This window comes from Microcebus murinus, chromosome 25, assembly GCF_040939455.1.
Source record: "Microcebus murinus isolate Inina chromosome 25, M.murinus_Inina_mat1.0, whole genome shotgun sequence".
In the NCBI taxonomy this organism is placed as follows: Eukaryota; Metazoa; Chordata; class Mammalia; order Primates; family Cheirogaleidae; genus Microcebus; species Microcebus murinus.
In genome coordinates this window covers 19607925-19631151 of record NC_134128.1, presented here as the reverse complement: position 1 = coordinate 19631151, position 23227 = coordinate 19607925, and the positions used below count along the sequence as shown (strand labels likewise).

Here is a 23227-nt window from a genome sequence, read left to right as displayed (position 1 = left end):
TTGAGTTTATGAAGTATCCCACAATAGCAATTCTCAAGTCATTGATGAAGGACCAAAACACATAGCTTTGTTCATGGGCTTTGCATTGTATCAGGTGTTGAGAGCCGAACCTGAAAAGGCACTTGAAATTCCATTAAAGTTGCATTCATTTATCTAAAAAAGCAAAAGCAAAAGAAGCCATCTTCTTTGGAAGTTTGTCTCCATAGGCATCATTAAAGGGAGGATGTGTTCGATGCCTGTTTTATGTCACTAAAGATGAATGGTTAACTATTCAGGTGCAGATTTCTTACAGGGGGAGCTGATGCTTGGTAGGGGGAAGGAAAAAAAAAAAAAAAACAAGAAAACACAGCAGCTACATTAACTGCCCAGTCACTTGGAGTAAAATAAATATAGAGATGCCCCCATATGTTACAAAACATCAGCTTTGGTGCTTCTCAATATATCAGCATTGCAAACACTTAAAAATCAGTTCCGCTATCCCATCTTAGGACAAGACTATGTGGAAGTCTCTAAATTCCAATATTTAATGATAATGCATATTTTAATCCTGACACTGCTTTGTTCAAAAAGCAACCTCGGAATGGGCCTTTTTATGTTTAACTTCTAACAACCAATACAATAAAAGCTTTAAGAACAAATATATTTTGATGCCTAGCTAGTAGCATCACGGGTACTGTTATCACTGTCCACGAATAAAAAAGAAATCATCCCAGGATATTGGGATTTTTATTTAAAACTCTAGCTCAGGGTTGCCAGACTGAGCAAATAAAAAGACAGAAGATACACAGTCGAAGTTGAATTTCAGATAAAAAGCAAATATTTTTTTTTTAGTATAAGTATAACCCATGCAATATGTAGGGACATACTTATACTAAAAAAAATTATTTGCTTTTTATCTGAAGTCCAGCTTTAACTGAGTGTGCTGTACATCATCCGGCGATGCTTGTCTGTCTTTGTTGCCATGCTAGGATTTGCTATGGAAAGCACAGAAAGCTAGGTCCCATTTCCAGGGTCAAAAACAAGTGCCGGAGTTTCTTGTCTCACTCCATCTGCCAGCTTTAAAATGTTGGTGCATCAACAAGACCAGCAAACTTCCTCTGCCGCAGTAGAATGCATTTCCAATTAGTCATTTCACTTTCTCAAATGCAGACAGAGACCCTACCCACTTAAGGAGAAGATAAGAACTGATAAATCAAAAGGGGGAAAACAAAAAGTTGGCACAACCAGAAAGGGAAAGAATCTTTATCAAGAAGTAACAGAATTAGGAGTAAGTTTGAAGCAAGCCTTTTCTAAAACGACAACAAAAATGTTTAGAATAGTGAGATGCCTCGGAAGAAACTGCACTTCATCCGAAATAGAGGCACGCACCATAGAAGGATAGAGTGAGGGGGAAAAAGACAAAACTTTGTATTTATTCGCTAGCAAAGCGATTTTTGGATAAAAATTCCTATAAGAAAGTTACATGTTTTGTGGAAGATGGATTTACCAAGACATCACACCTGTCTTTCAGGAGCCTCACTAAATCGTTCTTGTAACTTACAGCAGGTGGTGAATGTTTTTTTTTCTTATTTTGGCTAAGTCAAGCTTCCAGGTGCTTTCTATGATATTCCTCCACTAAAATATGAAGGGCTTCCAGAGATTTCCACTTTGGCTTCAGTGATCTCATCCACAAGCACTCGAAAGCCCACCTGGGCTGCTGTGTAACCAGGCAAACGTTCTGCCAGGTGGCTCTGCCCTCCCATATCAGCAGTCCCCAGGGTGCCCTCTGCCCATCTACCCCCAGGGGGTCCGTGCAGAATCCTGGGCCACTACAGCCTGGCACTGTGCATTTCCACGTGCTTCCCTGGTGACTCTAATCCCAGTGCACGTGGAAACCCCAGCACACGGGGGGTTCTGTTTGTTTGATGGAGAAGCTACATGCAGTGGGCTTCCTTTGTGTTTGGAACTGGGTTGTGATTTTGGCTTGTCTAGGAAAGAAACCAAGGAGAGAGATCACAGAAATGCTATTTGTATAAAAAGGAGCATGACAGCTAGGCATGGTGGTTCTCACCTCTAATCCTAGCACTCTGGGGAGCTGAGACAGGAGGATCACTTGAGGCTGGGAGTTCAAGACCAGCCTGAGCAAGACTCCATCTCTACAAAAAATAGAAAAATTAGGCAGGTGGGGTGGCACATGCCTGTAGTCCCAGCTACTTGGGAGACTGAGGCAGGTGGATCGCTTGAGCTCAGGAGTTTGAGGGTACAGTGAGCTGTGAGGATGCCACTGCTAGCCTGGGAGACAGAGTGAGACTCTGTCTCAAAAAAATAAATAAATAAAAATTTCAAAAGGAGCATGATGAGTCTTGTTGCTGGTAAGAGGACAATCATGAATGTTGCTAGCTTCTTTTTTAAGAGATAGGGAACTCTAAGGAGAGCAGCCTATTTAAGAATCATTATAAACAACAAAATAATTTTATGTTAAGGGGTGAATTTATCAAAATTGTGGAAGAATAGGTAAAGTAAACAAAATCTTGTAAGTACATAGTGACAAGGAGGAAAATTATATTTTTGACCCAGGTTTCTCAATGCCAAACCTAACTTTTTATTTTTATAAATAGGAAGTTCATCGTTGCCCTTTCTGTGTTAAAGAGTCGGCCCATTTTTTGAACAAGGCAAAATTTTTGTTTATTTTTAGTAAGCAACCTCATAATTGAAGATGAATTAATAATTTCGATGGCCTATTAGTAGGAAATGGATCCATTCGGTGTGCGAACCACTGGAATTAGCAGTGAAATACTTAAAGGGGAAAAGGATTTGTAGAATGTAAAAGCATGGAATTCCTCTTCAGTGTATGTAAAAAGAAACACTTGGACCTCAGAATTAAGGAAGAGCGGAGCAAAATATTCACCACTTGTTGGACTGAGTCCATCCTTTAAAAGATAATTCCTCTCTCTTATCACCAAATACTTTCAGGAAGTGGATTTTGAATGATGTCCTAAACTCTAGGGTTTTCCTCCGGTGCCTTAGGAGTGGAAGGTATGACTCATGCAACCCCCCTCACGCACCCCTAATCCGATGCCAACCCCTCATCACTCTCTGCTACAGGCAGGGAGGGTCGTGCAGTGGTTGCCATGGAAACCTACCAAGTTCAATGTCCTGAGAGCTCAGGCCAGTTGTTTAATTACTCCATGCCTAAATATCCTCATTTACATGAACAACATGCGAGTGCTTCTGATAACCTCGTAAACAAGTTAGTTTGGACGAGTGGATGAGTTGACATACCTAAAGAAATTAGAACACTTCCTAGTACCTGGTAATGAACTTTAGCTATTACTTTATCTGTTTCTGTACTGGGGCTTGGTGCAAGAGGTTTTATTTGGAGGAAAAGTTCTACTTGACTGCCTTTTTAAAAGTTTTTGAAAAGACTACAGCTTTAAGACATTATTTCATCGTTGAAGAGCATGGGTTTGTCCTTTGGCCAACAGCCAAGTCCCTTCCCCCTTTCACCCATTAACCCTGAACTCTAAGTGTTAAGCACTCGGTTCCCTCCCTTCCTCGGACCTAACTGAGGATGATGTCATTGGAGTTGCAGAAACTATTTCATGATCATCTTTTGTTTTTCTCTCTCCCTCACTTTCTAAAGGAGAAAAAGATTTTATTAATTATCTAAGCCCTCGGAGGCCCTTTGGAGGTGCTTTCTCTATACAGAGCTATTATCATCACCCACATTTAGTGAGGTACTTGGGGATTAAAAGTGTTGTGTAAATGTTTACACATGATTACGCGGTGGCCCAAGATTCACAGTGGGACAACACAGACAGCCCAGGAAGAAGCATGAAGTCCCAGAGAGGCAATGATTTTTGCACGAGGTATGAAATTCTCTTTTAATTTTAGCATAAAGATAGCTGCACTTCTGAAGGGAGTCATTCACAGCCATTAAGGCAGCGACATGTGACTGCTAAAGAGAAAATGAATCTAAACAGAGGGTGTGCTGCATATTTTAAGACCCATGGAGTCCGTGGAGAAAACGGGGTGGGCGGGAAAGGATCTAAAATGCTGGGAGAGGCGTTTGGACTGACTGGATCTTCCTGACGACAAAGGCAGCTTGCTTCCGAAAGCTGTCGCCATATCTACCCACCCCACCCCACACCCCGCCCCCCATCTCTGGAAAGAACAGAGATTCTCTTTCTTGGTAGGTTCTGCCTAAAGGCATGAAATTGGGACCTTCCCTCCTGGGTGATGATTTTAAGCAGTTGGGACATGACAAAACATTGAATCACACCCCTGTCCTCTTTAAATCTTCTTTCTTCATTCAGAGGGAAGTCTCCTCTTGGGCTGCTGTAGGTAGGTGTGTCCTTAAAACCCCTAATACTCCCTAAAATATCTTTACAACAAAGAGGAAAAAAAAGACCTAAATCAGAGCCTTCAGCTGGTCCGTGTTTCTAGCTATAATACTTGTTTCATTTTAGTTGTTCCCTGATGTTGCCTTCTACCAAAGACCCAGGGAAGCTCATTTTCCTTTTATGGTAATGATCTCAAAATTTTCCTTTAGAAATAAGTGCAAGAAAACGGGGGATTTGATATAGAGAAAAAATATCTAAGAAAGTTCCCGTGGCATGCAGCTATCACCAAAATCTTGAATGCCTGGGCAACCACGGTCTGGAAGCCACTGGACCAAATGACTTCAAGGTCTTGGCTAACGTGCAGGACTTTGTTAGGACAGGAGGAAGAGCTTCACTTGTAAAGGTTTTAGCCGGAAGCAGCAACCTCCTGGGAAAACAGAAACCCATGCTTAAGAGGCAGTGCTTAGGAAAATCAGAAATCTGTACATTCACAGAGAACCCATGAGGGTGGAGAGGGACAGAGAGAGGGACTGTGGCCAGCAGGACCACCACACTGCCCTGGAGATTTTTAAGCATGTGTTATGCACAATTTCAGACACTCCTTGAGCGAATATTTGGTTTTAAATAAAGAACAAAAGAGACACAAGTTGAGGAGGGGGGAGAAAGCCCACGCCCTTTTCTCTAATATTTTGAGAGATTCTGCATTTCCCTCTGCATGTTTATTTAGAAACACAAGAGAGAAAGAAAAGAGGGTGGGAGACGCCGTGTAGCAAAAATCTCTGCCAGAAAACATACAGTAAATTCTTGCTTGTTAGCAGCCCGGTTCCAAATGATTTTTTTTTTTTAAAAAAAGAAACAAATCCTAACAGTAATGTAGTTGCAGCCTCTGAGGGAAGCTCTAAGCCCAATGTCAGTATCCCAGAAAGCAAGCCACAAAAAAAAAAAAAAAAAAAAAAAAAAACAACCAAGGAAGAAAGAAACCCACCCAGCCTTCTGACGGGAATATGAAAGTGGGATCTCCGAGGCAGGAGAATATACCCCAGAGGAGGAGAAGACTGCAGCTTGCAGTAATCTGTAAATGATTGCTCGTAAAGTCGGGAGGCTTCAGGCTTGATCTGTGTTTGTTCCAAAAGAAAGCCGAGGAGGACGGTGTTAATAAAGAGAGATTTAACTGAGAGCTGTGCTTGGAATAAAGCGGGCTACAAAAAGGTCAAATGTGATCAGTTGGAGCAGATTACCGGGGCTTTCAAAGGTGGTGGGAAAGCAGGGAGTGCCAGGTCGCTGCAGGAGTGGGGAGAAGTCAGGACGAGTGTGCCTGTCAGCCCTGGAAGGAGGGGGGCCTGCGCTGGGCGCCTGTTTGCACCCCTGCACCCCTCCCCTCCCTTCCTCCTCTCCGGATGCACCCTGGGCAGCTCTCAGACCATGGTCTCCTTAATCTCTGACTCGGAGCCCCTGAAAGACTGGAAAGTTCTAAGGTAGGCCTGCTTTGCTTTCTCTTGCAACCCTGTTCCAGTTCAAGGCCAAGTTGCTGCCCCCCCCCCCCGCCCCCCAGTGAGAAAGAGTGCCAGGCTCTTTGCAACGCCTGTCCTGGGCTTCAGTGACAGGAAGATCTGGCTGCGGGGAATCTTGCAGTTTGGTACAGAAACAGCTTCGAGCAGATGTAGCAGGACAGGCATGCAAACCAACGGGAGGGAAATAAGGGGTGCTTTTCTAATGAGAGCGCACGGGCTTATTTAAATCGTTCCTGACACCAGCTGACTGTGCTTGTATTTAATTACTGGTTTCACTGGTTGCACTGAAGAGATGAGACAGAAGGTGGCAAAACTTTTGGGGACTTAGGGTTTTTCCGGAGGAGTTGGCTTTTGTATTCTATTACAGGGCCTCCTCGGAGAGAATCAGGTGAAACTTGTTCTTTGCCCCGTGACCTGTCCCCACCCCCAGGTCTAATTTGGCCAAGTGAGTCACCTAAAGACCTCAGCTGACGTTGATACAATGAGTAGAATTTATGAAATGAAGTCTTCCTCTGAATGCTCCGGAAAAAAGGTGAACTCTGACCACTTCATCTCTCTGAGGTCCAGAAAATTTAGAAACAGGGGAGCGAAAAGTGACAGAGTAGATGTGTCATCTCTAGTTGCGTCTAAGCTGATGCTTTTGGTAGAGTTCACGATGAATTAGTAGGTTTAACTTAACTCTAAATGGTATTTCCTAGAGAAAGCGTTTTTGGCAATTTTTTAAAATATAAAAATGTTGAATGGAGGGATTTTTATTAAAAGTGGTTCTCTGCGATGTCATGGTTTCCTAATATTTAACCCAAAACATGGTTTCATAGGAGCTAGTCCAGAACTCAGATAAGGAATGCAGATGAGTAGAAGCATGTGTGCTCCTGGTACTTCTTTTTCCTGACATTTATATTAATTAGCTAATTTCTCACTTCCCATTCTTGAGTTCTGCCTTAGTGTTCGTCTAATTTTATTATTTTTAAAAGCAACATTGTAGAAAAGAGTAAATAAAAAAATTGCTAGTATCCATCTTTATTTTCTTTTTAAAAGTTATGGCATCTTTCTAGAACCTTCCATGTATGCATTTTGTACACCATGTAATACATATTAGTTTATAATCTTTTTCCAGTTAATGTGTCAAATGTTTTTCCATGTTTCTGCTTACATTTCATAACCATAATTTTAATGACTAAATAAAACACTAGAATGTTGATGTACATTGCTAAATTATCTGTGTTGAAAATTTAGATTTCTTCTAGTTCTTGATTTATATTAGCAACACAGTGAACATCATTGTCTATATAACTTTTTACATTCATTAAACAGTTCCCATAATTTCTAAATGAAAAACTACAAACATTTTCATGGGTCCTTTGGTAATATTTTTTTTCTGTTTGCATGTTTAAACTTTACCTTTAATTGAGAAATGGTAAAGTACTTTGGTAATGTGGTTATGATACAACTATTAGAATATATTTCCTTCTCCTTTTCTTTAACTGGATTACTGACCTATCTCTTAAACTGAAATAATTCTTGAGTGCTTTCAAAAATTTTTTTCCAGGTAATTAACTTAATATTATTGCACAAGTGGATAGGGTAGGCTGTAGCACTAAGAATGTGACTACAATTGCAAATTTTGGAAATGTAGTCTTCCAAAGGCGTGTTTAAATAATGATCCAAGTCTTAACCCATTTAAAAAATTTAAAAATCAGTGAGAATGTTGTCATTCCCCTAGGTACGTTCCTAATTTAATTTTAGTTTATGGCTAGAGCAAGTAAAGCTTCACAAACTTGAACTCGGGAAACCTGAGAAAGATAAACATTTTTACAATGACTACTTTGGCTACACCAAGTTCATTCTGTCCACACCTCTTCTTGGCAAGCATTATTCCATCAGCTTTTTAACTGTGTGTGATCCTTTCCTGAGGTTAGGAATTACAAAGGGGTAGAGTTTATGAATTGCATCTTAAACTCCTTAATTGTTTTAAATGAGGCATGCTTGTGGCTAATTCTGATTCATTGAACTGTTGACGCACCAATAAGTCTCTGCCTATAACATGTGGGAGACGCAAAGAAATACCACCACCTTTTAAGTGGATGATCTAGCAGGAGAATGAGGAGTGTATGTTAATGCCATACACAGTTGTCTGTGCTGTGAGTTATGTCAATGAAACCCTTTAGAAATCTAGAGAAATGGGGTGAGAGGCCCCATTCAAGTCAAGAAAAAGAGTAGATAATATCCTTGTGTGAGTAACAAATGGGTAGAATGTTTGGTATATAAAGCATACTAAAAGACAAGCTTTAAAACCCATGTAATGTAGACTGGGTTCAGGTGTTTGGTCCAGGAATTCTGCCTGCAGTTCTTCCACACCTGTTGCTCCTTAGAAGTGATCACAAAGCACAACTGTGAAATCTGCACATGCCACAATTTATTGTCTTAGGATATGTATGCTTGGAGGATACAACTGCAGGATAAATCCTTCTCAAGAACTGTATATTTGAAATCACTCCACCCTGGTTCCCTTCGTCACATGAAAAATCAAGGGAGAGAATAGCTCTATGGGCTGTGTTTTAAGTCCTGTCTACCTCAAGGGACATGACAGAAACCTAAGCTCCAGCAAAAGACAAGCCAACCACGGTCAATGTTGAAGTCTCCCCTTTTGACCGTTGGCAGAGTACAAACACTACAGCTTCATTCAAAGAAAAAAATTCAAAATAAGCTGTATCCATGCAAAGTATTCTTAGTACACAGAAGAAAGGAAAGTAGACACTGTGGTAGACCTATGATGGAAAGAACAAAACACTTGGTAGTATGATTAGTGCAAGATTTGATGTTCATAGATACCACGTGAGTGAAGAAAGATTGATAGAATTAAGCAGGGGCAAGGCCTGCATTCCTGGCCTCTGTGCTCAAGTCCCTACATCCCCTCTGTGGGAGGATCCAGAAACCCCAGTCTCGTTTAACTCCCCCACTTAGAGTTGAGGGAGTTGAGCCAAGAGATGTAGCGATGAGATGAAGTCACAGAACTCATGAAAGGTATAAGCAATTCGTCACCGATTCCCCAGTTCTTCTAGCTCTATTCTGTCTCCTGAGAGATTGTTTTCACCACCTTTCACTTCTATTCCCATCTCTCCTCCCAGGCTTTAAGACTGCTCCACCCAGAGCTCTCCCCAGCAGAGCCTGTTGTATGTCCCAGAGATGTCTCAAGCCCAGCAGGCTGCAAACCATATCCATAATGTGGGCCAAGACCCCTTTGGTTTCTAGCTCTAGTGGGCTCAGGAAGCACACAGCTAAACAGCCAGGTCCCCGGATTGGAAAGCGAGGCAGCCTCCTTAAGGCCTCATTTTCCCTCTGAATTTACATCCCAACTACCGCCAGCTCCTGATGATTTCAACTCCCAAACACTCGTGGACTCTACATTCCTCCCCCTTCCGTTGCTGACATCTCGGTTTGCTCAGAACCCCACCCTGCCTCCTAACTGGCCTCCTGGCTTCAGCTCTTGCACTCTGTCTTCTTTTTTGTGTACAAGAATGAAAACATTTCGAAAGCTCTAAATTAGATCCTGTGACGTTCCTACTTAAGACCTTCCCCTTTCCTCTTGGAATGAAAGCCGGTATCCTCCTCCCAACCTCCAAAGCCCCGTTGGACGCAGCCCATTGCTGCCTCTCCAGTTGCATCTTCCTGTCTTTGTTCAGAGCTCACCTTGCCTTTCTTCTCCTCCAATAAGCAGCCAAGCCATGTTGGCTTTATTTGCATTGGCTATGCCCTGCTGTCTCCCTGCTTGGAGACCTTTTGTCGCTATTGGCCGTGCAGGATGCTGCTTGTCATTCAAGTCTTACCTCCTGTGTCCTCTTCTTCCGGGGGAGGCCTTCCCACACCTCCCATCTCAAGGTCATCCAAAAGTCACTCTCTAGAACATCTCCCTCATTGGCTGAACCCTAGGAAGTTGCCAGTATTCAGCTATTTGGTAACGTAGAAAAACATTCATTTGATATGTTTCAACTATTATTCTCATAGCATTGCCGGTGCCTGCCATTTTCATACATATCTGTGAACGGCTGTCTCCCTCCCCCATGAGAACGTATGGTTTATGTGTTTGGCTGGTGCAGACCCAGTATCTAAAATACCTTCTGTCATGTGACAGATGAATAAATGAATGAAGAATGAATGAATGCTTGACCTGGTTGCTGTTTGTCTCTCACATCCTACTTTACACTCCACGGGGCCAGAGGAGTGTAATTTTATGCACGCCCCGACTCTAGTATTTACCACCATGTTATTGCGCAGTGTTGTGTGGGATGATTTTGTAACGTGGAAAATTAGAAAATCCTCTCTGAGAAGCTGATGCATAGCTATTACCCAAGTGGAATTCATTCTTTCTAGATAAGAGACTGAGCTAGAGCAGATGTTGACAGGTTTAAGGGTAAATACTTCAGGATCTGCCAGCCATACGATCTCTGTCGCAACTACACAACACGGTAGGACAAGAGCAGCTACGCAGTGTGTAAACAACTTGGCTTGGCCGGGACCCAATAGAACTTTCTTTACAAAAACAGGCGGTAGACAACCAGATACAGACACCCATGGACCTTCATCTGCCTCTTGTCTATTATCTAGATTAATGATTTGACCAACAAGAGACTAGAATTTGCTTTGACAGATAGTTGGAGAGCTGTTTTCAAATCTCACATGACAAAGCAAATATCATAAACTCGCCTCGTTATTGGGAACAAAATTAGGAGGAGCCTTGGTGATATTTCAAAGCTCAGGGATGTTTTCTAGGCCAGGAGCCCTCGATCTCATAAAGATGATTACAGTCTGGAGGAAATTTACGGTTGACCACATCGCTTGAATGTCTGGATGAGCCTGAAAGCTGTAATCAGAATATGGTTTTGCCCGTTCCCTTTCGGAGTATATGAGAAATTCCCATTAATGAGAGGAGCACATGTTGATGGAGAAAAAAAAAAAATAGACCAGACTCTGGCATGTTTTAAGTCCCTGCTTGGCCTCAGTCCTGTCTTTTTCATTGCTTTCCCTAGTTCCTTTAGTATATATTTCCCTTTCACATGCCTGATAAATGTCCTACAATGAATTCCAAGTTCATGGAGGAAAGCATGCCGTGTGACTTTGAAGGAATGCCATGTGCAGATACTCTTCGGTTCTTGTTACATGACATCTCTAAGGTACACAGAGCGGGGAGAGGTTGCCTGGAAGCACTGTAGGTATTCGTGGAGGGTGGGCTGGGCTGGCCATTTGAAGATGTGGAATTCATCTTCTTAGAGGATAATATGTAAGAATTATTAATGCTTTCTCCATGCCAGGCGTCATGCTAAGTGCTTCACATATAACATCTCATTTTATCTTTGCAATAACACTGTGAAGTAGGTGGCGGTACTTTTGCTCCCATTTTGAGAAAAAGCAAGACTTGGAAAGGTTTCATAACTTACCCAAACACACACACACACACACACACACACACAGAATGGCTGTGGAGCCCCAGTGGAGACTTCGATCCTGTTAGCTTTGAGCCGGAACACTTAAAAAATGATGCCACATACTGTCCTGACCTAGGTAATATCTTCTCTTGATAAACTGATAAATAGGACACAATGTGTTGTCTTAACGACACCTCAGATGGGGAAAATTGCACAGCGTGATTCTTGCTTTTCCCTTAGGAATGTTTGGAGAATCGTGACTCAGTTTTCAAAAACCTTTGCAGAGCAGTGGGAAGAGGGCTATAAAAATAAAGAGAACATCTAGTAAAAATTCTCTAGATATGCCAAATGATCCATTTGGGAAAGTGAATACAAGACCTGGGCTTTTTAAATAATTTATTATATTGCAAAATAATATATTTTTTACAAAGCATGACTAATGTAGCACAATGGCATAACTAATAATGACAAAGGTGGCTATAAGATCACATAAAAATGTACAGTAGAAAAATTCACTTACCTATAGGCTGAGCTGCTACTGTCATTTCATTTTCATCACATTTTAGCATTAAAAAAACAATTCATCAGTTTCTTTCACTCCACAGACACTAATAATCAGTAGAAAAATATTCACTGTGACATTATTTTTTTTTCATTCCCAAAGGGGTCTGTTTTCCTTATGGGTGGAATCAGCAATATATGAAGGATGAAACAAAAAAAGTTTACCCTTTCAATAGGAAAGGAGGCCCAGCATGAAGCGAACTCACTTTGGACTTGTACACAGGTCACTGGGCATTTTAAAGGGAGAATGGGGAGGGGTAGGGGGCAGGAAGCCAGAGCTCAGTAGAATCAGGAAGTGGAAAATTAAAAAGGGCAGGTGAGTGTACCTATAGGCTGGGCCAATATGGCTGCTGGCAGGCCACCGTGTTCCCAAGAAGATGCCGTGTTCCCAAGAAGACTGGGACACTGGGGTCTTGTGCTTCCTGAGGACTGCATTTTAAAGGAATGGCTTTCAGGTCCTGGGAAAGGACAGTCCTGGCTTGTAGGAAACACATACACATCCCAAAGGGACAGGGAAGGAGTCACAGTTGTAGGCTCTTCTTAGTCAGGTCTCTAAGAAAGACAGGCAGGGGCTGGGGCAGGTGTTGGCTGGCTCAAACAGCAGGTTCCTGTGGCAGCTGTCATGAGCTTCCTCAGGCAGGCCCTGCAGGACGGCTGGGGTCATCCCAGGGGTGTGGGCTTGAGCTTTTAGAAACTATGATAATGGTCATTCAGATCTTTTAATGTGTTGGGAAGACAGGCAATGAAATTATTCACGTTGAATCTATAGATTCTGTAGGCTGAACTTGGGGCCTAGTTGAGAGGAGGGCTCTGAGGGGGCCTGGCTAGAGTTTGGTCAAAGAGAGTCTGGTCAGGAAGCAGAAGGCAGCATGTGTCACTGTTCCCCCCAAACATGTGCAGGCTACAAGTCCCAGAATCCTAGCATCCTGTGCTGCAGAGCATATCATTATCTCCATAGCATTGGCATTGTATTGGGTATTGTAAGTAAGCTAGTGGTGATTTAAAGCGGTGGTCCCCAACCTTTTTGACACCAGGGACTGGTTTCCTGGAAGACGACTTTTCCCTGGATGGGGGGGTGGAGTGGGGGACGGTTTTGCGGTGATTCGCATGCATTGCATTTCTTGTGCAGTCAGACCTCTGTGCTGATGGTAATCTGTATTTGCAGCCGCTCCCCAGCCCTGGCATCACCACCTCCACCCCACTTCAGATCATCAGGCATCAGATTCCCACAAGAAGTGCCCAACTCGGATCCCTCGAGTGCTCAGTTTTTGGTGGGGTTCGAGCTCCTGTGAGGATCTATTGCCGCTAATGATCTGACCGGCGGGGGAGCTCGAGCGGTGATACTAGCCATGGGGAGCGTCTGTAAATACAGACGAAGCTTTGCTCGCCTGCCCACCGCTCACCTCCTTCCGTGAGTGGCCTGGTTCCTCGAACAGGCCACAGACCAGACCGGTGCCCACCGCAGCCTGGGGTTCGGGGCCAGCAGCTGTAGGGTACACTGTGCAGGCATTCAGCAAGGCACACGTTCCTCTGTGTTCCCGTGCACTGTGTTTTTTTTTCCCCTCCGCTATTAGTCACTCTCCTTTCTTCAAGTCTCTGTTAAAAGGGAAAAAAAAAAAAATTCTCCACTCCTGAAACACCGTGCTATTTATTTACGAGGACGGGAACTTTGTGTGTGCTCAGCAATGCATGCATCCTCAGCGGCACCTGCTCCCACGTTCAGGACTCAAGTCTCATGCTCATTTCACCCGAGAACTTCTGCTAAAACTTCCTTCCCACCCGCCTGCCCCAGCCAGAAGAAAGTAGGACTTTCTTCTTTTGATTGCTCACAGCACCGAGTCTAAACCTCAGAACCGCAAATGCACATTTTCTGCCTTGTAGTGCTCGGGTAGATCTTAATTCCACGAAGGGGGCATAAACTCCTAGAAGATGGATGGGGTCAAGGTCTGATTCATCTTCGTGCCTATTTGCATGTCTCATGTCACAAGACACCAAGCATTTTGCTGAGCCGGTGTTTGGCTGGAAGACCACATATTTCTCACTTCTGTGATGAGATGCTGAGCTACCTTATGATGAAGGATCCCCCCGTCTATAAAATCACACGATGGATGTCATCGAGAATCGCCTTCCCAAGGGATCCTGAGTCCCACCTCTGAGGGACACGATGCATCCGTTTCCAGAGCTGCCAAGTTCCTCTCGTGGCAGAGCAATTCTCTTTCTATCGATCCTTATTTTCTTTCAAGTCTCTTTTATTCCCAGTCCGTCTGCGCAGTGATAGACAGCACTACAAATCTGTTTTCGGATGCTCTGTCTCTGAGCGAGAGGCATGATGTAAATCAGCTGTTCTGGGGATGAGCTGGGTGACCCGTCCTGACATTTAGCGATCAGATGACCAGTCCTGCAGGGCTGGATTTTGCAATCAATCCGGCTGCAGGTGTTTCGCTTAACCCGGCCAGAAAACTGCATTTTTTTTTTTTTGTCACGCTAGTTTTTCATTCTTACAGAGACACAAATGTCTAAACCAGAAAGCATTGTTAGGGGCCGGTGGAAACAGCAGTGTTATTATCTATTTTGTCATGTTTCCTGGTGGGCAAAGGGAAAGATTTTTGCAAACAGGAAAAATGTCGCCCTTGCTTAAGTTTGTTGTTTACAAATGGTACCTAATGTTTCTGCTGAGCCTTTGTGTGTCTTTCCTTTCCTGCCGCTGTTATTACCACCCTCATTTGACACGTTGAGTTCCCAAAAACTGGAATTCTCTTCCCCTTCTTCTACTTTAAAGCACATGTATTTATTTTAAAAGGTTTATTCCACCCAAAGGTCCGAAATGTAACTTTTCCTGAACCTTATCCAGGCAGTCCACTCCCCTCATCAGAACTTCCAACACTTAGTGATCACCTCTACAAAAAGATACGGTTTAAATAATCATGTGAAATGTAATTTTTTGTTTACTTAGTTATTCCTTTGCATTGCGTAATGGATTAATCCCCATGAGAGCAGAAACCACGTTCCCACTAGTAGAGGCCCACTATGATGGGTGTTTTTGAAACGTGCACATGTGAAGAACGTGACACAGGCAGTTCTTTTGCGCCCAGATAAGGAATGAGATTGGGTGCTATTGAATGGCATTGTGCTTAAAAAAAACCCAGGAATATTTGGGTCACCCCTCACTCACACGTTTCCGGAAAAACCAAGGAGTCTCTCAGTTTCTCAACGGAAGATTCTAAAAATCATTTGTTTGGGACTCTGTCTGGCAGCTGGAACATTCTATGCTATTTGGCCAACCTACATATTGCCATTTCTGCCAAATGTGGGACCCTCGTGGCCTGACAGAAACAGTGACAAATTGAAGCAGTGTCATAATTTATAATTACATGTAGCTTTGGCTCAAAAACCCCAATATACATAAATCTAATGAGTTGTGCTGGGCTATGTGAAATGTCAGTTTCTCTAATCTAAATAGTCCAGAATAACCCCAGACCATGCAGCTGACTCTGTCTCTCGCTGAAACCTCGGTCCCCATCAGTCAGGAATGTTTTAGCTGCAGGTAACCAAATGCTGTTTTTCAGCTGCATTCTACAGTGGTCTACACCAGAAAAGGGTCAGCAGCCTTTTTCCGGGAAAAGGCCGAGAAGTAGATATTTTCAGTATTGCTGCCCAGCCATACTGCCTGTCGCAGCCACTGGACCTCGCCATTGTTTTACAAAAACAACCAGAGACAGTGTGTCGTGCATGAGTGTGGCCGAACTCCGATGAAACTCTGTTCATAGAAACAGCGAGGGGGCTGCATCGGCCCACGGGCCATAGTGATGCGTAAAATGTCAGGCGCCGGGACGCGGCCACTTGCCACCTCCCCATCGCTCCACGTCTCTGTGGGCCAGCGCTGCGTGTGGCCGGTGGGAGGGCATGCTGCTGGGGCCAGGCCCCGCATGCTGGAATGCCACCCGGCCGCGTGCTTTGGCCCGTTTTTGGCCACGCTGCTTGCGTGATCCTGATTGGGTAATTTTTGAATCCCACTGTTGCTGATTGGATGTTAAAGCTTGATGCTGATTGGATGTTAAAGCTTGATGCTGATTGGATGTTAAAGCTTGTAGTTGATTGGACACTTTTTGAGCCCTACCGAGGGTATAAAAGCAGGAGGAGAACAAGGAAGTGGGGTTCAGAAGATCGGAAGACGGGAAGAGAGCTGTATAACACTAGCTGTGCTGAGCCTGCTGTGGAGGAATAAAGGCTGTTCTCCAACTCTTCGTGTGCCACTGGGTTCTTTCTTCCGGTCAAGAGCTGTAACACTAGCTGTACACTTGCCATAACAATAGTTTGCCGATTCCAGGGTTAACCAATGGGCCCTACGTGCTCCCCTGAGTTTTAGACCTTTCAGGTCTACTGCAGCCTGGACAGCAGCAGAGACTTTGAACCAGAGAAAGCGCGTGCTATGTGTTTAGCCAGCCTACGCTGTCCTGGCCCTTTGCTCCTGGGAAAAAGACAGAGTGTGCAAGGGAGGCCTAGCTGGACTTTCTCACACCCGGAATCACCTTTCCTTTGGCTATATTGAGGCAAAACAAAAAAAAACAAAAAACAAAAAAACCCCCACAAAGCACACATTACCTTTTAAGGAAGTCCCAGCACTTCTGCTCTTTAGCACATGTTCTTTTCAAGGACCCAGAATCTTATCAATCCCTCTAAGAACTCAGCCCTTTGTGCAAGAGGGACAGATTGTGAAACGAGGCCAAGAGGGGGAAGACAAGAAAAGATTCTCGAAAAACCTGCCCTAAAAGGATTTCAGGACTCTGGGAAGAAAAGCAACCCTAGGATCCTTTATTGTCCCCAAGGAGCCAGAAAATGACATCGGGGGAAGTGTAACTTGACTTTTGGTGCCTGAGGTCTGTATCCAAAATTGCTGTCTTTGTCACTACCAAATCCACTCCTCCTTTTGGATGGGACCACACATTTTATTCTTAAAAATAAGGTTCATCCGTGAATGTAATCCCAGATCGAAGGCATGCATGATCGTGCCACGTGGGGGGATTTAGCATCTCTGAACCCACATTTCCTGCTTCGAAAGGGGCTTCTTTGGCCCCTCCACGTTGGGTCACTAGTCACAATCAGTAAAGAACAAAAACAGTGTTTTTGAAGAGATTTAAGATTCAGAGCCAGCTGCATGCCAAGTGAGGTACCGGGGCCCTCCCAGTGCCCTCCTGGGGGGTTGAGGCTCTCCAGAGGGATGGGTGGGTCACAGCTTACCCTGGATTTAAATCCAGGCACTGTGATGTCAGGGAATTTACACTCTGCAACTCGTTTTCAATTATGCGACATGGGGTGGGAATGGGGACAGAGAGCAGGAGCTAGAGGTTCAGGGAGGCTTTCTGCATCCCTAAAAGCAAACCTGGTGGGCTCCGTCTTCTAGAATACCCGAGGGCGGGCTGAGTCCCTTCCTGGTTATGACAGCTCTCTCCACTCTTGAATCTTCCTTAATAAATCACCACTTCACCAGAAATTGCCCCTAAATGACTAGATTGAAAGTGTCCACCTGCCTTGTAGAAGAACTAGAAATTACACTAAATGGGGCTTCGAGGAGATCGCTGGGGAAGGGACGTGGTTTGAGGCAGAGTTTCTGTTAAAGACGTTAATTTCATTTTTGACTTCTTCCCAGTGGGGTGAGAAACCCTCAGGAACTCCTGCCCTGGCCCAGATTCTAATCAGGTTTCCTCCGGGCTTGTCGCCTGTGTGTTCCGTTTTCTCCTCTCTCCCCTTGCGGAGCAGGTGGCAGATTTTACCTTTGGGCCGCTGGCCTTGTGGCTGAGGGTGGCCGGACAGAACAGCGCCGCGCAAGGCTTAATTTGCTCAATTAACATTTCTGGAGGAAAGGAGGGAAAGTGTCGTCATTTTCATCTTTGAAAGAGGGGACAGTGTGTTTGAGAAAAACAGCTCCTGAGAACTCAGGTTTGGTTTCTTTAAAAACGAGTGACCAAGATAGAGAATAAAACCCGCTTGCTTGACTGGTTTGGGGACCAGAGTTTGCTCTTCTGTCCTCGCTCCTTACAGAAGACAGGCGGCAAATGTGGTTTTCCACATATGGAACGTGTCTTGGGCAAAGCCCTTCTAAGGGAACTAGTTGGTTGTGCTTTTGAATCCCAGTTTTAAGCTCTGTCTGCAGTCAAGCAGAACTCTCCAGAGCATAAAGCTATACTAAGCTTTAATTCCCTAGTTAATTTTTTTTTTGTAGCCATAAAATTAGCTTCCTTGTCTTTTGCTCGCTCTCTGTGGATTGCCACTAATAAATCAGCAGACCCAGGGCACTCTGAACCAGCCAGTTGGTTAGTTAGATGGGGAACAGACCTAAACATTTTGCATATAAACTTTAAACACCACAAAGTAGAGAAAGCGTAAGAGGATTTGGAGTCCTTGATTCTGTGTTTCATAGGTGGAGGTTTTTGCTCTGTAAATTGGTCCAGATCCCTCTTGATCATCATTTCTTATTTTTTGGCCGTGTTTTCTTCCTTCTAAAAATAATGAATGTTTTCTAACGCGTGGAAACGCCGTTCTCCCACATAGATTTTTTTTTACTTTCACTGACCCCTACCATCGTATTTGCTCTCGACTTTAATCTCCAAACCATAAAATGAAAGTTTAAATCACATCTTGAGGCTCTAAGTTTCTGTGTTTGTTATTACACAGGAGATTTTGTTAATGAGAGTTCAGACAAGAAACAAACCCATTCTGGAAAGTGACTGAAGGTGCCCTAATATCTCATAAATCCATTGGTTTATATTTTGATTTGTCTTTATGTCTGTTTTGTTTTTTTAAAAAAAGAAATAGAGGTAAATTCAGTTAATTGTGTGTTATAAGGTGATCCTAAGAGCTGCCTCTTTGCTTCTGACTTTAGATAAACCTCTATTTAAAAAAGAATTTGCTGGAAACCTAATCTACCTGATTATAGCAATCAAGATGTTTCGGGTATATTGAGTGTATTTTGCTAATGCATGGTTTAATTATGACATTCTCTGTGTCCCTTTTCCTATAATTATTTTTCTCTGCATTATGCACAGACTGAATAGCCAAACAGCTGTCTGTAAGAGGAAAGATGAATAAGTAGAAAATTAAATGTCCAGTTAACTAGAGACATGCTTCTGTGCAGATATGGAAAACAAGTCATATCTTAAAAATACAGTCCATTCTTCTGAGAGGCCTAGGATAAACAAACTTAGTATTACTCCAGCTAATCATAGGGTACTAATTTGCTGCCTTGCTTTTCCATTAAACTCTCCGTAGGTGACTCCATATAACAATTGAGTTTAGTATATTCCAGATCCAGGTAATGGATAAAAGTTAAGCAGATATTCTTTTTTTGAAAAAAAAAAAAAAAAACCAGCATGTAACCATAGGCTGTCCTGGAGTTTTCAATATGAAAACCTGTAGTATATGAAAGATAAGATATGCTAATCAGCCCGGACTCTGACCCTTCCTTAAGGAAGGAAATTGGGAGTTGGAAAAGGAAATTGGGAACCCAAAGGCCAGAGTTACAGGGTGTCAGCAATTCAGGCAGGTGACTTAGAAGCTGGAGCCAGAAGTTTCCGGATAGTATACAACACACAGCAAGGGTGGGAGGATGTGAGAAGGGAATTGAGGCTTCATCTGGAAACAGAGGGAGAAGAGAAGGAATGGACACATCTGTCTGCATTGGGCTTTCGCTGTCCTGAATTTGGGCATTGCCACTATTATGCAGTAAGATCACAAGGCTAGTGACCTTGCTCCCTTGTTCAGTGTTGCTTGTTCTAATTAGTTTCTGGTGCCTAACATGTGGTAGGACAATGGGCTTCTGGATAACACAGACCTGAATTCAAATCTATCTGCTGGTTCCTTGCTGTAGGACCTTAGAGAGAAGTATTGAATCCAGCAGACAGCCTGCCTGGCAGGGGTGCTGCTAACCTTAACAGGCCATCTTCATACACCCCTGGCACGTGGACTCACCACCTCACTAAACAAGCTGGTGTCGCCGTGACTATCACTTGTCCATAAGACCAAAGCTTTCTGATCATACAGGGTGTTTCACTGGGGTAAATAAAATTATTTAGGCACTGTCTCTTCAGAAACTATATTTTGAGGCTGTAATTTTGAAGCGGTAATGATACGCCCATTAGCTTGGTGTTAATAAGCATTCAGGAGACCTAAAGGAGCACCTTTAGTGGTCCTCACATCTGTTCTGCCAGAAGGAGACAGCTCTGCGGCTGGCATGGGCATAGCAATTATACGTACCAGATGCCAGTAGCAGAGGACTCGAGCAGACCCAGCTACCCAAGCCACTGAAGTGGTAAACCCAGAAGAGATGTTTTCTCATTAGAGATGAAGCTCATCTTCCATTAGAGACGTGATCGTAGTTACAGATGCTAGTAACGTGGCCTCACTTAAAGAAGCTGGTAAGGAAAACGCAGACAGCCTCATTCCTGGAGACCGAAGAAGGCCCCAGCCTGAGATGTCTCCAACAAGCATCAGGGCTTCTTCCACATGGCAATTGGAGCTTCTGACACCTTTGCTTGCTGTGTGTGTGTATTTCCTGCAGTAGAGGTGTGCTCAGCTGATATTGCAAACAGCACGTCATCAGGAAATAAACTAACCAGCAAACTCCCAGCACGGCAGCATGGGAGGACCCCAGATTCAGGCTGATTGGGATTGGGGCATTTGCCTGGTGGTTAATCTTGGCTAAATCCTTGGACCTCCCTGAGTTACTGTGTTCTCATCTATGAAATGGGCATAATGGCGTTCAAGGTGTTTATGCATTTGAACAATGATAATATGAAGCATGTAAAAATTACGCTTGCTTTGATTTAGTTTTAGGGATGTTTTAAACTTTAGTTCAATTTAAAAAAATAACACTAAAGGAGAATGTGAGATATGGTATCTGTGGGTGTCAAAAGGGAACCTGAGTTAACTAAGGTCAGGCAACACCGCTCTGGGGTAACCCTATTTGAAGAGCAAGTGTCGAAATCGACCTGGCTCAAGAGCTGGAAACCATGAGTTTTAACATGAGTTGAGCTTCAAACTGTTTTTGCTAAGGTTGCTGATGCCAAATCTTAATAGCCAAATCTAATGGCCTAATTTTAATCCTCATTGCACTTGAACTCTCTGAAGCATTAACGTTGTTGTTGACTCATCCCTCTCTCTTCGAGAAGCTTCCTCTGTTGCCTTCCAGGAGGCTGTACTCCACTGCTTCTCCCCTACTTCTGGGCTTATTATTTCTTCATCTCCTTTGCTGGCTCCTCCTCTGCATATGTGGAGATTTGTCTTTGACCTTCTCTTCCCTCGCTCTCCAAGATGTCAAACAGCCCTCCAAGAGCACCCAGTGGAACTCACCGAGAAGAAGCATTTTGCTGATAGGATGTTTTGTTTCTGTCTGATGATTTTCCATGCCTTGGAGCACTGTGTGCACACTTGGTGGACTCCCATACACAACCACCGTGTCTCGTATTAATACTTCACCATTTCACAGCCTGCCTTACTGTGCCTTATCTGGGTGGTCCCTATAGCATTTGAGCTTGCAACCCTTCCCTGCACCCTTCTCTATGGATATCCTACAGAAATCATTTAAAAAAAAAAAATCTGTAACTTGTCCTGCACTGAATCACCTCTCTACATTGCCCAACTCTATTCTCAACTTTGGTCAGTGACTTTTTCCATCTCCCTTTTCCTCCTACATTAGAAACCAGGGATTTGTTCTTGTATTCATTTAGTCTGTTTTATTGAAATACTTGTTGAGTATCTAATAGGCGCCAGGCTTTGTGTTAGAGGAGGGGAATTCAGTGGTGAGTGCAGACATCGACTCTGCCTCGTGGAGTTTACTGTCTAGTCAAAGAGAAAAATGTTAATGCAATGGCGCAAAAATAAACCCAACACCATGCCTGTGCTGAGGGGCAGATAGAGAGGTACGTCACGCTATGAGAGTTACAGGTGGGTCTCTGACCTATACCAGTTAGGGAAGTGGGGAAAGGGGCTCACGAGGACCACGTAGGAAACTGCACACAGAGCAGGAGAAAGAGTATTCAGACATAGGCCACAAGGCCACGTTGCCAGGAGGTCAGCTCGGGTCCCTCCCCACATGTGTTTCATTGTCATTAAATTCTTTCCTTCCATCCTTGGAAGCACCTCCCGAGCTGAGGTCCTTCTTGTGCTCTTGCTCCTGCCTGGCTTGTGGCCTCAAACCTCCCATGGAAATGCTGTGACACCTTCTAACAGGGTCCCCGACACTCCCTGCCCAGCTCCAGGGCTTCCTGCAGTTGGGGTCGGGGGAACCTTCTTGCAAGACAAGCATGATCTTGTTTCCTTGCTCCTGGAAAGCTGCTGGTGCTTCTGGTTGCCTGCCGGAGAAAGTGGAACCCTGCAGATGACACAGGGGAACCACTCTTTCCTTGTCCCCTCTCTCGTGACAAACCGTTTATGTGGCCACCTGGCAGGTGTCACATCGAGCTGTGGCTGCTTATTCCATACTCTGCATATCTGTCCCAGCTGAACCAAAGGAGGCTGGACTTCTCCACCTCTGAGCCTCCACAGCCTGGAAGGGCAGGGGGCACGCAGGGTCTGTTCCATCCTGTGAACTCTTTGGTTGTTTGGCCTTGACCGATTCCTGGTTCTTTCTTCTGGCTCCCTTTCCTTCTCTGCACAGCAGATATGCAAAGTCAGCGCCTCTTACTAGACTAAGTCGGGTGTGTTTTGCCAAGAGGGAAGGGATTTCCCTGCCCCAAGCAGAGGAGTTCTTGTAAACAATGCTTAGAAATAATAGTAACATGCATGGGTTGTTAAGTCAATAGTCAAAGCTGCTTCACTAGTTGAGGCATGATAGTATTTTTACCCAAAATAAAGGGCCCTCAGAACCCATTGGATTACATTCCACAGATTATGTGTTCAGTCAGAAAAAGTTCAAACTTCGATTTGAAGAACCTCAGGGGAAAAGATGTCTTTTTAAGCAATTAACTATCTGTACTTTTTATAATTTACTATTTTGTTCCAGTTTAAGTTCTTTGAGTACTCTCTTTCCATATCTTGGGGTGCGGGGAAGAGAGGGACAGAGAGAACATGATTTTGAATAAGTTTTGAAACCTAGTCATTTGGAGTCAAGAAAATGAGATTATTTACTTAAAGATTTTTATCTTTCATCTTGATTGGAAAACAGCTGGCTCTAGCCGCTTGCCCAGGACTGATGCATTCCAAAGAATCTACTTATAAAGAAAATTTCCATACGGTTCTAGAATTTTCAGTTGTGAGGCAATGCTATAAGCTGATAAGTTCAAAAATGGAATTTTTAGAAATTATTTACTTATTTTATTGAGTGACTAGATCTTTGGGGCCTTTGGAGAAGAGACTATTTTCTTGAGATAAAGCAAAAAGGTGCTTAAAAATGGCATATGTGGTTTTATTCTTCTGC

At 43.7% G+C, this 23227-nt stretch overlaps 1 protein-coding gene across 7 annotated transcripts in view; it reads left to right on the top strand.

The window, feature by feature from the left end:
* CELF2 (CUGBP Elav-like family member 2) overlaps nt 1–23227 on the top strand; it is a 724899-nt gene that overhangs the window by 248327 nt on the left and 453345 nt on the right. For 2 of the 7 annotated variants that reach the window (XM_075997468.1, XM_012740321.3), the window contains exon 1: nt 2531–3848. The exons of 1 other annotated variant lie outside the window; for it this stretch is intronic. In XM_075997468.1, coding sequence (XP_075853583.1) covers nt 3745–3848 — 104 coding nt within the window. In that variant the 5' untranslated portion in view covers nt 2531–3744. Of the gene's footprint in view, nt 1–2530; nt 3849–23227 lie in introns of those variants that run through there. 4 more of the 7 variants (XM_012740325.3, XM_012740324.3, XM_012740322.3 and 1 more) reach the window with 3 other exon arrangements.